General features: G+C 34.9%; 1 protein-coding gene across 2 annotated transcripts; it reads right to left on the bottom strand.

The window, feature by feature from the left end:
- Nucleotides 1-10: 10 nt before the first annotated feature.
- On the bottom strand, nucleotides 11-16,567 carry mthfd2l (methylenetetrahydrofolate dehydrogenase (NADP+ dependent) 2 like). 2 transcript variants are annotated; one of them, XM_082188045.1, is made up of 9 exons: nucleotides 16,326-16,567; nucleotides 15,765-15,949; nucleotides 13,119-13,241; nucleotides 11,666-11,818; nucleotides 11,270-11,377; nucleotides 5,749-5,841; nucleotides 5,112-5,237; nucleotides 2,474-2,541; nucleotides 11-134 (listed from the first exon to the last, which is right to left on the bottom strand). In XM_082188045.1, the coding sequence occupies exons 1-9, from the start codon at nucleotides 16,466-16,468 to the stop codon at nucleotides 108-110; spliced, it is 1,026 nt and encodes a 341-aa protein (XP_082044171.1). In that variant the 5' UTR covers nucleotides 16,469-16,567; the 3' UTR covers nucleotides 11-107. The 2 variants fall into 2 exon arrangements, with proteins under 2 accessions (XP_082044171.1, XP_082044170.1); XM_082188044.1 differs by lacking the exon at nucleotides 11-134 and having other exon boundaries at nucleotides 165-2,541; nucleotides 16,326-16,565.
- Between the last annotated feature and the right edge of the window lie 409 nt (nucleotides 16,568-16,976).

Below are 16,976 nucleotides of genomic sequence, written 5' to 3'. Positions count from 1 at the left end.
CAGGAAGTGCAGAGAATGCAGACTCTTTTAGGCATAACCTGTATTGCTCTGTGTCACTTCCTTGTCCACAGGCAAACAGCGTGCACAGACATGTTGGTTTTTTTTTTTTAAGTGACCAAAGTATTTGCCAGCAGCTGCAAAAACAGACTCTTAGCTACAAGAAAAGTCTAATAACAGATAAAAAGTATTAGTTTAAGTGTTAAATCTGTTTTACAGACTGTCATGTTGCACTACCCTCCTGAACCATAATGAATAGCCAGGGGTATTCCAAAAGTAGCATCCCATTTTTACGTTTTTCTTCTTTTTCTGAGTGTTACTCTTTATTATTATTATTATTATTATTAATTATAATTAGTTATTAATTCATTTGTATCTTTCTAAACACTGCAGTCTACATTATGTTTGATTGTTACTGGTAATTAGACATCATATTTAGCTGTTGGACGCACAAAATTGGCAAGACCCTTGGGACATTGAAAAAACAAAACATGTTTGATCATTGTTTTGAACTGAAAAGCAGTCATTTATTATTTTAAAGCATGTATGTGGGAGGACACAATTTAGCAATGATTAAACAAATATTTGAATGATTTTAGAAAATAATCAAGAGTTACTTCCATCTCACCAGCAAATTGGATGTTAAGTATCAAATAAACGCGATTCGAAATTATTTGCATAGAGATTTCTCTAACTTCTAATAAAAATAAAATAAAAATTATAATCAGATGAGGATTTGATATGTTTGGTACATTATCCATCGCAATGTTTTTACACAAAAAAGGTTTTCACCCTATTGTTCATCTTTCAAGATTACACTTTAAAGGGAAAGTTATGTCGTCATTTGTTCACCCTTATGTCAATAAAAACCTTCTTTCTTCTGCAGAACACAAAAGATATTTTGAAGGATGTTGGTAACCAAACCATTTTTTGTTATTGGCTTCCATTTTGTGGACAAAAAAAACAAAACAATATCTTCTCAAAATATCTTTTGTTTAGCCAGTTTCACAGAGAATAGTCCCTCTCAGACTAAAATGCATGTTTGACCTGTTTTAACTGAAAGCAACTTGCACTGGCATATCTTGAAATATATCAGTGCCATTGTTTTGTCTCAGGATGCACATCAGTCGTTTTTTTTTTTTCTAAGGCACGTTTAAAAAAGCTACTTAAATCCCCTAACTGAACTAAGGCCTATTCCTGGCTTAATCTAAGATCTGTCTGATCTGCCTTTATGTTCTACAGATACAGGTTCTACAGATACAGATACGAGTCATACAGGTTTGAAACAATCTAAGTGTGAGGAAATGATGACATAAATGTCATTTTGGGGTGAACTATCCCTAAAATTTCCAAGCTACAAGAACATTTTCAGTAACACTTTTAATGTTTTAATGGTCCTCTTCAGAGATTCTAATTAATTAACTTTGCAACTACTTATCATCTTATTCTACTAACTCAAACCTAACAGTCTACTAATACCCATAAATGAGAGTTAGTTGACATGTATAGTTGAAAAGTTGGCACAAACTACTTTGACATTACTTTAAATGCATTTTTATGTTTCACAGCCTTTTTATAGGGCAAAATATGTCCACCTTATAAAATGTTATAGGGAAGCATCGATATATTTAATTCAATGTTTTGTTTTATTGGCAGTCTGGATGTAAAGGATCCAAAATGCAAAAAAATAATAAAGAAACTGTTTGATGAAAAGAACATGCCATAAATAAAGAAATAAAATAATATTAAATATTTGATGGCGATAAAAATTATAAATACGAGCTATATATACAAAAACACCCATTTCTGCATAATAAACTATATGTATAAATAATACCTTAAATAGGTAAAGGAATAAATGCATATTAAATACAGCAGCATCCTTATGTTATTTTTTGCCATTTTGTTGCTCTGAATTCAAATGACATTGTTAAAATAACTTCCTGAGAAAACGTGTTAATATCCTTTAATACGTCTCCCTCAGTGTGGACAGATTCATCTGTGGGATATCTGAGAACCATCCATTACCCTGCCGTGAGGCCACCTGTTGAGCAGCCGATCAAGTGCTACCGAAACTCTAAAAGACTTCCGTCTCCACTGATGCATTGTCAGGGAGGTAATATTACACAAGCATGATAAAACCCATTTTTCTCGGGAAAATAATAACACTGTAGCAAGGGCAACGGCGAGGAGGCAACTCTCTATAATAAAAGAATTAGGGTGGAGTTCCTGTCACAGACATGCATGGCTGCCGAGCCAGCTAGAAGAGCCTGTTACAGCTTGTGGATGGGCAGGGAAGGAAGTTGTAGGGGAAGCTTGCAGGGGCTTGTGTTTATAATCAAGATATGGACCAATAGTGGCAATTAAAGTATCAAGACGGTGAAGTGCTTGCATCTTGTCCACCTATAATGACCGGTTTTGTGAGTGCTCAGTATGTCGGGGCATTTTTGGCAGCTGTGACTGTGTTTTTCATCACCATGGCTATGGTCATTGGGCCGACTCCTCCAGGCACAGGAGTGATGAATCCAGCCTTCTCTTTCACAGCTGATTAGAGAGACAAAAAACAAACCACATCTTAAATAACACTGACAACTCTGCCTGAGCCAAGTATTTCTTTTATACTTCTAAGAGAGAATAAACTATAAATTGCGTTGCTAAGCGGATACTGTAGCCAACGAACACACAATGAACTTGAAACAGAGCCTAGAGGGATTGAGAAATGATATTAGATGCATCGAATGACGTTCATCCAGAATTCTTCTTCATTTTAAAGGAATAAATCACTTGAAAAATGAAATTCTGACATTCCATTTCCAAGCCCATTTGACTTTCTCACTTCCTTTTGAAGAAAGCTTTGTGTGAGGAGAAGTCTGAATTATAAATTGTTATTGACGGCAAACCTTGGCATCCACCATAGTCTAATTTATGGACAAATCCTTTTAAATCAAATCTTTTCAATAAATCAGCTGACTCACGGTTCACAAATTTTTTATGGCTCAAATCACCCATTTCCTTCACTTCAGGTGAAGACAGGTATGTACTATTTCACATGAAGCCACATACACAATAATAAAAGGGTGTGCTCGCTTAGGCAGTTAGGTGATTTTAAGTGATCTGAAATGTGTCACTTTGGTTTTCAGCGGCATTGCATAGATTGTCATTTTTACATTAAAGGGGTCATGAACTGGATGGTTTTTTTGTTTGTTTTAATTTTATAATGTTCTCTGAGATCCACTTATGATGTTATCATATTTTTTTACATCATAATTTAGTAATAGTAAATATAGCTATTTAAAAATAGCTATTTTCTATCCTGTTTTTGACCCTGTCTTTCAAACACTCTGTTTTGATGGGTGTGCCGAATTTTCAAAGTCCCCGCCATTACACGTGTGGAATTGTTCTGAAAACTTACGATGTTGAAAAAATATCTCGTTACATACAGTAGTTGAAATATTTGCCAACAATGTGAAACATTTATTTGTAGTACATATTATGCACATGACGTGCTTTATTAGTTGTGGCAAAAAAAGTTTAAGTATAGCCTACTTAGAGTTACTACCATTATAGTCGACAAATGATAACTTACAGTGTTTTGTATAAACGGAATTATGAATGAATGTACCAATATTTTTCACACTGTCATTCTTATAGGCTATTCATAGTTCATCCTTTTTGATAAAGTGAAAAACGTATACATCGTCATTTCCAGTCTCGTGTAATGAAACATGTTGTGATGTCTTACTGATGACAAAACAGAAGATGTCGCTCACTGAAGCTTTTATTCAGGATTACAGCGAACGGCTTCAATTCAAACAATTACAAAAGCAGCGTTCTCTATGTGCTTTCTTCCCTATCTGATAATCCAATGCATTAACCCAATAAATGCAACAGAAAAGGAAAGAACAGCAAATCACAACTATTCTGTTTAACTGTGGCGCTACAGTATAAATACTCAGTACAGAATCGATCTGTAACAGACAAAGCAATAGTGACACATGGTTGAAAATAAACAGTTACTCAAACTTGTGTATTGCAACATTACTGTCGGATTCAATGTAGTCGTCGACTCGTCGCTGCATCATCTTATGAAAAGCCTGCGTCGAACTGTGTCTTTGTCTAAAAATGAATCCGCAGTAAAATTAAGTGAACAAACGAATAGTGTCTTATTGATGCAATCTGACAGTAACTTCATTAAAAATATAGTTTGTCTATGCTTTCTTAATGTTAGGATCACAAGGATGGCAATGCAAAGACTGTTTTTCCACAACTTGGCCACTTCAAAACGTCTTGTGATCCTCAGCGGCATCTCTATGGTTTTGTTACTGGAGTAATCCTGTGTTTGCATCTGTCTCGTATTTACTACTTTGTTAATTACTACTACTGGTGTGCATGAATCAGTTGCCGGGGCTAAAGAGGCAATGATGTAGAAGTAGGCGTTGATCTTCTTCTGAGGCGGTCTTTCATTGCACTATGATGTAATAATGTGACAAAAACCAAAACGAGCCATTTTCTGAGCTTGGTTTCTATTAAAGGTATAGTGGAGGATCTTTCCGAATTTTATATAAGACCCGCCCTCTCCACTTTTTGAATAAGTTTGATTGATTCACCAGAATGATTGACAATTAAGAGGACCAATAGTATAGGTGATCCACCCGGAAGTAAAAAATCCTCCGCTATACCTTTAAAGCTGTTTTTGGACTAATGAGGAAGTTTTGAGTTCTGAAACTTAGGCTACATAATATTTTTTATTGTACAATGACCTCTTATATGTCAAAAGATAAAGGAAAATTTGATTCCGCAATTCATGACCCCTTTAAAGTTGCAAAAGTTCTGATATGATTTATCGAGTTCATTTTTTACATCACAAAAAAACAGCTGTTTTAACAGGGGTGTGTAGACTTTTTAAATCCACTGTAACTGAAATAAAATAAGCTGAAATACTAAAATGACTTAAACTAAAATAAGAATCAATTAAAGATAAATAGAAATATTAAATTTAAATGACAAAAGCACATAATAAAATGACAAAAATATGAATGCTACAGTATAATAGTATTTAAATAATTCTAAGAAAAAAACGGAACCAAATTCTAAAGCAGTCTTGTGTCATATACCTTCAAAATCCACATCTCCAACAAGACGAAGTTTACCAGTGACAGGGTCCTGCATGCGGTTGATGCCGACATCAATCACCGCAGCTCCTTCTTTTACCATATCTGCCGTTATTAAGTGAGGAACACCTGTTGTTACAAATTTAAATAGGCTGTTCAAAAAGACACACTCTAAAGTACACAATATTTTCTTTATCTTATTAAAATATTAATATTTATACATAGTCTAAATTTTTTGATAAAATACAGATCATGTTCAAACTCATTCCAACCTCATTAGTTTTGTATTTCTGTAAAAATAAGTGCACATCTGACTTAATATTATGTTACATAACCAAAGTCTAAGCAAGGGATAATATAGTCAGCTAGTCATTATTACAAAATGAACGACAACAAAGTACAGTTCTTATCTTATCCTGAAGGCGTTTATTTTGAGATAATGACCAGCTTAATGTACATTATCCCACTTATTACATGACTACTTACCAAATAAATAAATACATGGACGTAATAATAAACTAACAAATTAAAAAGTTTAGTAGTAATTACACAAAAATATCTGACCGCGGAATGCAGCTATTGACCAATAAGAATCAAGTATTTTAGATGGCCGTGCAATAATATTACAAAAAAACCTGACCTGCAGCCGCAATCACAATGTCAGCCAGACTGGCAAGTTCCTTCAGTCGTGGTAGAGGAGTGCATCTGTGAGCCATGATAACTGTGGCATCACCTGGGAGATATATACACATCAGAATTATGTCATCATTGAATGCACTGTAGTAGGCCTTAATGTGAACATCACATACTATACATCATGATTGTGAATGTAGGCTTTGTTTCCTGTACATCATTCGTGTATATATTTAGCAAATAATTAAAAGTGCACTCTATTTTTTTCCACATTAAAGTGCCCATATTATCCTATTTTAAAGGTTCCTAATTTTGTTTTAAAAGTGTCTCCTACAATAGATTTATATGCATCAAAGGTATTAAAAAAACACTACTTTTCTCATAATATGCCTTGTACATCATCTTATTTCTAAGATGTAGGCCCAATCCTATAGCCAAAGAAGACCATATAGGCTGCCACTATGCAAATCTGTTCCATTGTTACATAGATATGTAACAGGAAGTGAGACTGGAATTGCTGATGACTCATTTCGGCAGTTCAGAATAGATTACTCTTTTTAGGAGACAATAACTTTAGTGTTCATGCACTTTGATCTTTAAAACTTTGCAGACCTTTTACATTCACAAACAGCTATATTACACACAGCATGAAAGGTTGGACTAATATTTGAAAAAAACATAATAGGAGCACTTTAATATCTAAAAATCTTCCTAATAAAAGCTGTTTTATTTTAAATGGAGTTGATCATGGCGTGACTAGTACAATACTAATCACTTTATCTCAGTAAACCCGTAATTAAAAAACAGATTTCACAAGGAAATACTACTTTCACTAGTTAAATACTGTAGTTCTGATCTAAAATCTGACTGCCATGCACAATGTTTTAAACATTTCATTAGCATTTAATGCTGTGCAGGCACCAGAAAATTCATTCCACTTACATTTTTTTGGTTCATGACACATATTCGCTTAAAAAAAATTTAATGGTGGGTGGTTTCTGTCCACCAGCAAGATTACGAAATTCCTAAGCAGACATTCCCAGAATGCGTAACTGTATATTTCCACATAAACCAAAAAGCTTTGAAATTTGGCTAATTACAGGTTTCATTCTGTGGAATTGACTACTACTGTGTGCAAGTAAGCTTATACTGTATTACTGTATAACTACAATCTTAATTATAATGCAATGATCATCACTGTCACAGGACCTCATCATTAGACATATCTGCTCAAAAAAAAAAAAAAAGTTCTTCAGGTAATCCCAATTTCACTTTTTTACTTTTAAGGCTGTGAGTCACACATAAGAAGGAAGCAAAACGTATTCAGGGCTGCTTCCCTCATTGTGTAAAGAATTTCTTACATGTTAGAGCACAAACCTACAATCAAAATGATTGATTTCACAACTCAATTGAAGCATACCTTGCATTTCACCTGTTGAAATCATCTTGCACAAACATAACCTTAATCTTTGATATCTAAAAAAATGATTCCCTTCTAGCAATTATACAGTTCCAGAAAAAAAAGCATCCGGTCTCTCATTTTCCTTTATTCCAAGAAGCAATATTTTTTTAAATGTTACAACTTTAAACTCCACTTGAGTTTAAACCTGAACTGACCATGTTATTGGAGATATGCCAATGCTAGTGATGATCCAATAAAAAATTAAATACTTTTTTTTTTTTAAACCTACTCAAAATTATTTAAGCATGTACAATATTCGAATCATTGTTTAGTACAATGCATTGCAAAATAATAGACATTTTAAAATAAAGAACATGTCTTTATTTCTATTCTATTTTTCACATGAAGTATAAGGGTTTTAAAACCTATTATATATTTGGTAACACTTTACAATAAATGTATCATTTGTTAACATTAGTTAATGCATTAGTTAACATGCACTGTAAACCCGAATAAGTTGGCAAAACTCAAAAATCTAGGTAATCAGTTACATCAAAAGTTAAAAAATTTACACTTCAAGAAAACAGAACTGGCAGATTATTATTTTATACTCATACATTTTAATTACTCTTAACTTGAAATATTTTAGTAATCTAATTCATACATTTAACTTAAAATTATCATGTAATCTCACCTTAGAAACTATTAGTAGTGGAAACTTAGCTAGCTTTAACTAGCTAAATCAGTAAATACTAACTTGCTAATTGGTAATAAGCTTTAATAGCATTAGCATAGCAGAGCAATTGCTGAATAAGTACGGCAATATATAAAATGTAACAAATATCTGTTCTGAAACCAAGGAATACTCACCATAACAGAAACTCTTCTAAATTAGCATAGCTAAACATAAACACAACTAAATTATATAAAACATTATATAACACTTAATTTCAGCATGTACTCTCCCTTTCGTGTGTCATGGCAAAGCATGCTGGGAAATAAAAATCCCAGCCCAGTCTGCATTAAAAAAGACAAGTTCATAAAACTCAAAACAATGAAACAATTCAGATTACTTAAAATGTGTCAGTTTTGTGAACTCAAAATAAAAAGAAAGTTCTAAATAATCATAAAAGTTAATTTGCTTGAAGTAATTTGTTTAATTTAAGTTTACCCCTACTCAAACCAATTAATTATTTTGAGCATTAGGGTTTACAGAACTAACTAGAAATATATTTTTACAGCATTTATTAACCTTTGTTAATGTTAGTTAATACAAATACAATTATTCTGTGTTTGTTCATGTAAGTTCATGGTTCATTAACTATTAACAGACACGATTGTTAATAAATTCTTAAGTTAACAAATGAAACCTTAGTGTAAATCTAGTTTAAATAATATATTATATATCTAGATGGTTAAGCACGAAAGCCGGTTAGTTTTCCATTAATGCATGAGAAGGTTATTACAGGTTACTAGTAAAATGTCAACATTTATTTTTGATAGTAATGATGTGACTGCTTGCATCACCAGCAGTTACAGCCAGGGTTCATTCTGTGAATTTGTCATTTGCAAGGATCTCACTCCCCTTCAACAAGCAAGGTGACTGGGTTGTTGGTTTATTGATCGAAATTCTGAAAATGTGCCTTTTGAAATCGTCACAATGACAAAACAGCTAAATAAAAACAGACCATTTTGCTTTTCGCAGAATGATCAGTGTTTGCAGTAACTACTTGTACTTTCAAACCAAACATGGTTGATAAATAACAACGCTACAGTCTAGACATAAAATCTAGCTTTGAAAAAAAAAATCTCATTGCAACTGGGGCATCTAGGGCTTTCTCTTGCAGCCTTATATTTAGGAAATATAATTATTGGTGTAATTTATTTAACTTAAAAGTTCATGAATCTTGTAACAAGAAAAATGATTGTTTATCAGGTTATCATTAAAGCCGGCATGACAGTAAGGACCCTGGCTCATTGGGACACTGATGACTCTATTTCCAGCGACGTGACAACGTCCTTATTGTACATTATTACTAATACTGGCATTATGAACATATCTATGAACTGATATCTTTCTAACATTGTTTTTTATGTTATTTAAAGCACTGATAAATACTTCACTTGTTACATTTACGTGCAACATTTTTTCAGCCGTAAATAAATTATAAATGTTAGCTAGATTATGTTTATTACCTGTCTATCGATGTATGTTTATGCTGGTTTGTATTTTTTTAAAACATCTATTGCTTGTCATTATGTGTGGTGAGTTGGCTCACGTGTTTTATGCTTCAGAACTTGCGTTAAGGGAACATATGAGCATTGATGCTCCCTGGTTTTCACAGTGCATTGTGAGACTTTTTAGGAAGTGAACGATTCAGTCCTTAAAGGACAAGTTCGGTATTTTACACTTAAAGCCCTGTTTACAGATCGTATCTGATGAAATAGAACGGTTAAGATTAAAATTTGGGGGGGAGCGAAATAAACCTAAAATTCTCGGGACAGCAGCATGTGTCCAAATTTTTATCTTAACCGTTCTATTTCATCAGATACGATCTGTAAACAGGGCTTTAAGTGTAAAATACCGAACTTGTCCTTTAAAGTAACTGACTCCCAGATCAGTGCCCTTACTACTGAACTAGGTTGATTGAGACTGAAGGGGGTGGATTGGAATCCACTGCTGCTTCAATGTATATGAGTGATTATAATCAAGGTATTAATCAATATTTTTCCTTCTAAATATCACATGAGTTGAATGACTTCTCTGGAGATTTTACTTTGTTATAGAAGTTACCAGTGTGATCACTGAAATGTTCTTTACATGTATTCTCTAATGTCAGTATTTGATATCTGAATGCAGTAACAGTGCTTGATTATTTAGCCCGGCTTCCAGAAATGAAATAGGGACTTGTTTTGTGTTTGAGAAAGGTCTTATAGGGACAAATAGGGGTCATTGAAGCCAATAGTTTAAGGGGCCATTTCTTTGTTAAAGCCTTACTTTCCAGTTAGATTAAAGTGTAGTTCTCCTTGAGCGAAAGAACGCATTATCTTGATGTTTTGAGACGACTCTCCTGTTTATAATTAGAGCCTGGCCAAATCCAACCTTGGAAAAGCTGTGTCGGTGTGTGTGTTAGTCTTCTTGGTTGCAGGTTAAGGAACCACTGGCACTATTGGAGATTGACTGAGTTGTTGTTCGGGACATGTTGGCGCCCAGCAACCCAAATCTGCGACCAGGAAGGTCACGACGTGCCTAACTTCAGGGTCCAAGTGTCAGCTGCATAATCAATGGAGATATGCTTCAATCTATCAGTATATGTGTGGAAAATTACTATGTTAATCTATTTCTTAGCCAATCAGAAACTGCAACTTGAAGCAATGACGTAGCTTAGACCTTGGAAATGGTATAATTGCTGTGATCTTTGTAACTATTAGCGGGGTGGCCTACAAACTCCTGTGTGAGTCTTGAAGCTGACTTCTGCTGATGAAACTGCAAACTATCTTCAGTAAAACTTTTCTTCAATTTATTATAATTCTGACTCCGGGTCTTCTTTCAAACATCTGGTCCTTGGGTCCTAAACTGTTAACCCCTAACAAGACGGTGCGTCTTTTTTTGCCTATTGTGCCATATATCCAAGTGAAATGACAAGAAAAACTGTAGGGCAGGATTTGATTTTGTCCATCAGGAATTGATTGGATCCTTGGAGTATTGCGGTTTGCTATTGCTGTGATCTCATGTGAGTGACAGGTTGTCCCAGCCTCATACCAGTAAACACATCATCAGAGAAGAGAAGAGATGTTGTTGCAGGAGGGAGGGGAAGTTATTTTGATTAAAGATAATGAGGACACGTGAATTAAAAAATTATAATAATAATGTGCACAGATAAATCATTTATAATAACTATTGCAATATTCCATAAAAAAAAAAAAATTATATATTGATTTCATGGTGACTTTAAGTATAATGTAATATGAATTGTAGGATGCTACTTGCCATACAACTTAAGTACAATTCAAGAGTGTGTGTCCACGGCACATGTATTTATACTCAGGAAAACAACAATAAAAAAATACCTGTTTATCTGCAGGCAATTACAAAATAAAAATATGGAAATTACACTAATCTCACCTCCGGGCCGTTCATGGTTTCTATCCGAATGCAGAAGCATTGCAATAGGCATTCCTACATTCTTGGAGCGTCCAACAACAAGCACATTTCTTCCAACTGTTTCAATGCCTGAACAAAAAAAGGAGACATAGAATTTGAGTAAACATTATTAACTTACTTTTCACAAATGCCCATGTCATGTAAAACCCTAAAAATACAGATACAATTGCAAAACAATATTTTCAAACGTGTAAGTAATATAAACGGACATCAGGTACTGTTTTTACACCTGCTGCTAACTAATGTAATCATATACAGCCCAATAACATCTCTGCTAGGGATGCAATATGAGAGGGCTGAGAAAGTGACTATTTACATCTTCAAGAAAATTTGAATCTCAATTCTTTGAAAGCTGACCCGTTCTTCTGATGATTTCCCACACTGCCGCTGCTGTGGCTGGCACCATGCACCTCTGGTCCAAGCAGAGCTTCCCAATGTTTACTATGTGGAATCCATCAACATCTTTTTCTGGGGCAACAGCATTGCATATGGCTCTCTCGTTGATGTGCTCTGACAGATACATTCAAGAAATTTATCACAATTGCGAATCTGAACCAGATAAATTCAGCATGCTGTTTTTATTATACCAAAGGAAATAACTGTAACATTTTTGGAAAAGCAACACGCTAAATTCTCTAAATACAGGGTATATACAGGAATCATGGAATTAAATTGAATACCTTTTAAGAACTTTTTTAAGACCCCTTCCATACATTTTAAGACCTCATCGCCACTTAAAGTTTTAACCGTTACATCGGGGACACCTTACATTTATATATTGATTGTAAGATAGCACAACTAAACAGTCTTAGTTTGTGATAACTCCTTATCAATGCAACATAATTCAGAAGGGTGGGAACGAAGCACAAGATAATTAATTGAGTGACTAACCCAATGCAAGGTTTATTAGAAAGAGAAACCAGAATTAGACTATTCTAATATACTATACTATTCGAATTTTACTACGTTGCTTTGCTGGCCGTAAATGCTGTGAATCCATGATAAATCCCAAGCACTAACTCGCAGTTATAATTAAATCCACTTGGTGGCGCTTTGGAGCGTGTTGATTGTATTTGATGACATAATGTCGTCGTCTGCACCTATTGTTTAATGTTTTCAACTAAAATAAAACCTTAATATGTAACGTAAGCTTGTTGTTATTTTGCATTTCCCCATTAGTCGAAAATGTTGTTTAACAACCGGGCGTGAAGGGACATATGCTCTATCACGCAGCAGTGCAGTCAGGCAGTGAGCGCGGTAACCGATGACGTCATATCTAGCGGGATTCCATTAGTAAACTACACAGAATCCCACTATTCGCCAACGAGTAAATTCAGGCAAATTTTAGCATACAACCTATTTGGACAAACATAACGAAATACAAAATGTAATTCCTTGGAAAATGGCATTTAAGACTTTTAAATACTTTTTAAGGGCCTTAATTTTCTTTAAATTGATTTATCAAATTTTAATACTTTTTAAGACCTCGCAAATACCCTGAAATAGACTTTAATAACACAACACTTTAAATAAGATAATAACCGACAAGGGACTAAACAAAACAGGGAGTTTAAATACAAGACGAACTAAATGACTGACAGGTGATGATCATGCATAACATAGAAACAAACGAGGAGATAATCAGTAACCAAAACAGAACAGAGCAGAGAAATAGGAACTAAACAAATCACAACAATACATCAAAATAAGAGTCCTAGTCCATGACAATAACTGTAGCACTTTCACCATTAGGTTTTGTATGTTTATAATTACTGAACAATTATTTACCATTAGCAGTTTCACATAATACCTGGAAGAGGGAGTTGAACCAGCAACCCACTGATGCTTTTTTCTCTGTTGAATTTGTCAATCAATTCCAACATCTCATCCTGAGAGACTGATGATGGCCTGGAGATTGTACTGCTTGACATGCCTTTTAAACAAGTACCATTAGTATGGAAGAAAATGAATGCCAAATTTATTTGAAACAAAAAAGCTTGTTGAATTGCACTAATAATAACCGTGCTTGCATTTGAATGCACCCTAATATGAATGCAACTTAAACACTCTCGGTCTTCCGCACTTTCGTGACATAATGCCGCTTTGACCGTCAATACGCTGATTTCACGCAGCCGCCATTTTGAAATCGAAAGTGAGGCTCCGGTGGGAAGAACCCCGGAAGTAAAGATAAACAACAATGCCTTGGATTACCAACCTGAAGCTGCTGCTGCGATTTACACTATTGGATGTTAATATTCAATATAGGATATGTATATAGTTCATTCCTGCTTCTTTTTTTACATTCTGAATTATATATAAAAAAAATATTTTATTTATAAATGAATTTCACTGTATATAGTCTAAGTATGAAAGAAATGTATGTACATTTTTAGAATTGACACAACATCATTAAACACAACAATATGCCATCGCATTCACGACTCTCCTGTGATTAAAGGCGACACTTCCGGTTTTCTTCCCACCGGAGCCTCGCTTTCGATTTCAAAATAACGGCTGCGTGAAATCAGCTTATGACGGTCAGGAAGAAGTCTGCTGTGGAGCTCACCCAATATGCCCATCGAGGACGCATATCGACTGCAAAGGGGCCGCTGAGCACCCTTTTGAAACCTAAAATGACTAAATGCGACTAAATGATACTAAACGCTGCGCACAAGGCATCCATTGTTAGACCGAAAGTGCATTTGAAGTGTGCCATTTGGGACAGGGCCATTCATTCATAAAAACGGATTTAGAGAAATGGAGCAAGCAGTAAGTATGTGATGATTATCAGACAGTCTCTGGATGGACTGTCTCTAAAGTTACATACGTATTCTTACGCATTTGAAGAGAATGATTTAATAAAACCAATTGTAAAGTGTTCATGTAGGTGTCAGGCATGATGCACAACTTTTAGAATCTTGATATTTAATCAAATAAACTGTCTAATCATAAACTGTGATCATCACATATACTTACCGTTTGAGTCATTTCTGTAAATCCTTTTTTGTGAATGAATGACTCTCTCTAACTGTTGCTTCTGTCTTCGTCAACACGTGCGCCACCTGCTGGTGAGATCAACTAACAGCTGATGGAGATCATGCATTTGTACTCTACTGCTATTCCTGCTGTTCCCAGATGTGGAACGCTGAATTTTCTGTCGAATTTGAACCACTGAATTTCTGGAAGTGAATTTGTAAATGCTAAATAAAATGGAAATGGAAAATTAATGCAAATGAAATCTGAAAGGTGAATATGGATTATTGAATTTTTAATAGGCTAATGAAAATGTGTGTGACATACTTTGAATTGAATATAAATTTAATATATGACCCTGTTGAATTTCTGCCCATAAAAATGCAATGCCTATTTTTATCAATAAGTGCAACTCAACAAGCTTTTTTGTTTCAAACAACTTTGGTATTAATTTTCTTCCATACATTTGAAAAAGACATTAGTTAAAATATGCTTCATATTGTAATGTAAAATCACAGTGACTTCATGTAACATTCTATTTTCAAACATCCACAATTAACATAAGCATATTTATGCAAATAAAGTTGTCTACTTTTGAAAGCCACTCAAATTCTTTATATCAGTGGTTCTCAAACTTTTTGACTCAATATTTTTTTGTCATTTCTAAGATGTGGCTGCAAGAGGGAGGGGAGGTTATTTTAATTATGAGGGCACATGAATTGTAAAAAATAATGATGTGCAGTTGAGCACGGATAAATCATTTGTGATAAATATTGCAATATTACGTTAAAAAAGTTTCATGGTGACATTAAAGGGATACTTCACCGATTAGCATTAAGCTTTGTATCAGCAGAAACCCGGTAGTATTTTCGAATGACCGTGCTTCCCTCCCTCATGTCCCCCTGAGAGGAGAGATTTCTGTATTGTTTGCCTGGAAAAAAAACTCAGATGGCGCAAAAATCTTCATTTTGCGTCATCGGAGGCTTTTTTGGCCAGAGGCTAGACGAGAGACTACAGCCAGTAGTAGGAGCTAGTTCGCATGTTTTCAACGCGCCCATAGGGGGTGAGATCTCACGATAAAACGGCGTCTTTTCAGTTTCAAGTCAACTAGTAGCCTAGTTGTATAATTTCTTCCGATACTGCCCTCTGTGACTGGTAGGCTTGGCTTGGGAGTGGCCTCGTAGGGCAGTGAAGCAAGTGCATTCTGGGAGTTGTTGTCTTTCATCCACATGAGCCAAAAAATAAATAAAAATCTGTCTTTTCTCAGTCTAGAAGGCACCAACTTCTAAAATAATTTCACATTTCTACTACATAAATGACCCATTTTAAATACACTTTCATCTTTCCAGCGGTGAAATATCCCTTTAAGGCTTATTGGGGCCTCCCCCTCCTTGAAATGTGACAGTCCCACTCCCACTTGTCCCTGGTTGAGAACCACTGCTTTAAAATGCTGAAGTTTACGCTGACTTTGTGTTTTGCTCACCAAGCAGTGAAGCCGTCCGGGTTTTGTTTCTCACATAAGTGTGGCTGGCGTGATCATTTCCCACCAGGATAACACTCAGATGGGGTCTCCTGTTGCCTTGGGCCACTAGTTTTGCTATATCACTCTGGATTTCTTTATGGATATGCCGAGCAAGTTCTGTCCCTGAGACCACAGTGGCAACATATCTGTGACAAACATTAACATATGTAACAAAACATCGCGCAAGACATATGGAAGAAGAGGTATCCACTAAATTAAACCCGTTATAATGCATGATCTACAATGTATTTAAAAACCTGCTTGAGTATCAGTAACTTAGACAGTGTCAATGACACCCACATGGTGGCGGAATATTCAAACGTAAGAAATGTATTTGCCGAATGAATGACCTTCTGAAACAATGACTATATGCCCTGTGTGTCCTGTTTATATTGATACAGGCTAAAACATTTTTTTTTAAATAAACGTTTATGTGCTGCTCGGTAAGAAAACACGCGTGCTTTGTTTATAAACGCATGCAACCTTTGTTTATCTGAACCAGGGGGGAAATACAGTCCTAACCTTTTCAGTGACTGACAAAAAGGGCTTCTCCGGTTGACTGTTTTCAGGTTAATCCATCGTTTTGATCGCCGACAATGCTGAAAATATGATGTTAAAGTCTGTATTCTAATGTAATTTACTGTTAATGCAGTGGGAGCTGCCATAGTAACTGATCACCTGCTCCTCCTCACAGCTCGCGCGTCTCGACGCGTCACACTAACAACAAAACGATTTCCGGTTCTGTTTTAAACACGTAAAACGTCTCCAAAACACAATTTATGCTTGTGTCACTTTGTGATATAAAACTCTAACATCAAAATAATAATTTAATGAATGCACGTCTATAAACCTACCAGGAAATTTAGTAAAATCGGATCTAAAAGCCAGCACAGATCTTTACACAGTCAGAGCAGACAGAAAGCAAGGCATGTGATATACAGATCGTGTATATAAATATCCTTATTCTTTTTAAAGATTACAATATATTCTGAATATATTCTAACCCAAAATGATACAGTTTTAAGTCAAGTTTTGTTTTGTAGATCATTTCAGTCTTAAATTAGATTATTTAGCCTATTCATTTAAACTTATATTAGAATCTATGGGTTTAAAATATTTTAATCATTTGCATGACATGGAGTTCACAATTTAAAATTCTCTCATATTTCCATG

The sequence above is a fragment of the Leuciscus leuciscus genome (assembly GCF_965113295.1).
Source record: "Leuciscus leuciscus genome assembly, chromosome: 13".
NCBI lineage: Eukaryota > Metazoa > Chordata > Actinopteri > Cypriniformes > Leuciscidae > Leuciscus > Leuciscus leuciscus.
This window is presented reverse-complemented; position numbering and strand designations above follow the sequence as displayed.

What these genes read in the sequence shown, in the direction of transcription:
- mthfd2l (XM_082188044.1), bottom strand. Translation starts at nt 16,468, where the DNA reads ATGGCAGCTCCCACTGCATTAACAGTAAATTACATTAGAATACAGACT. An exon ending in CCGGACGGCTTCACTGCTTG is followed by an intron (nt 13,242 to 15,764) that starts GTGAGCAAAACA and finishes CTTGTTTAAAAG; the next exon opens with GCATGTCAAGCAGTACAATC. An exon ending in CATTGTGATTGCGGCTGCAG is followed by an intron (nt 5,238 to 5,748) that starts GTCAGGTTTTTT and finishes TTGTAACAACAG; the next exon opens with GTGTTCCTCACTTAATAACG.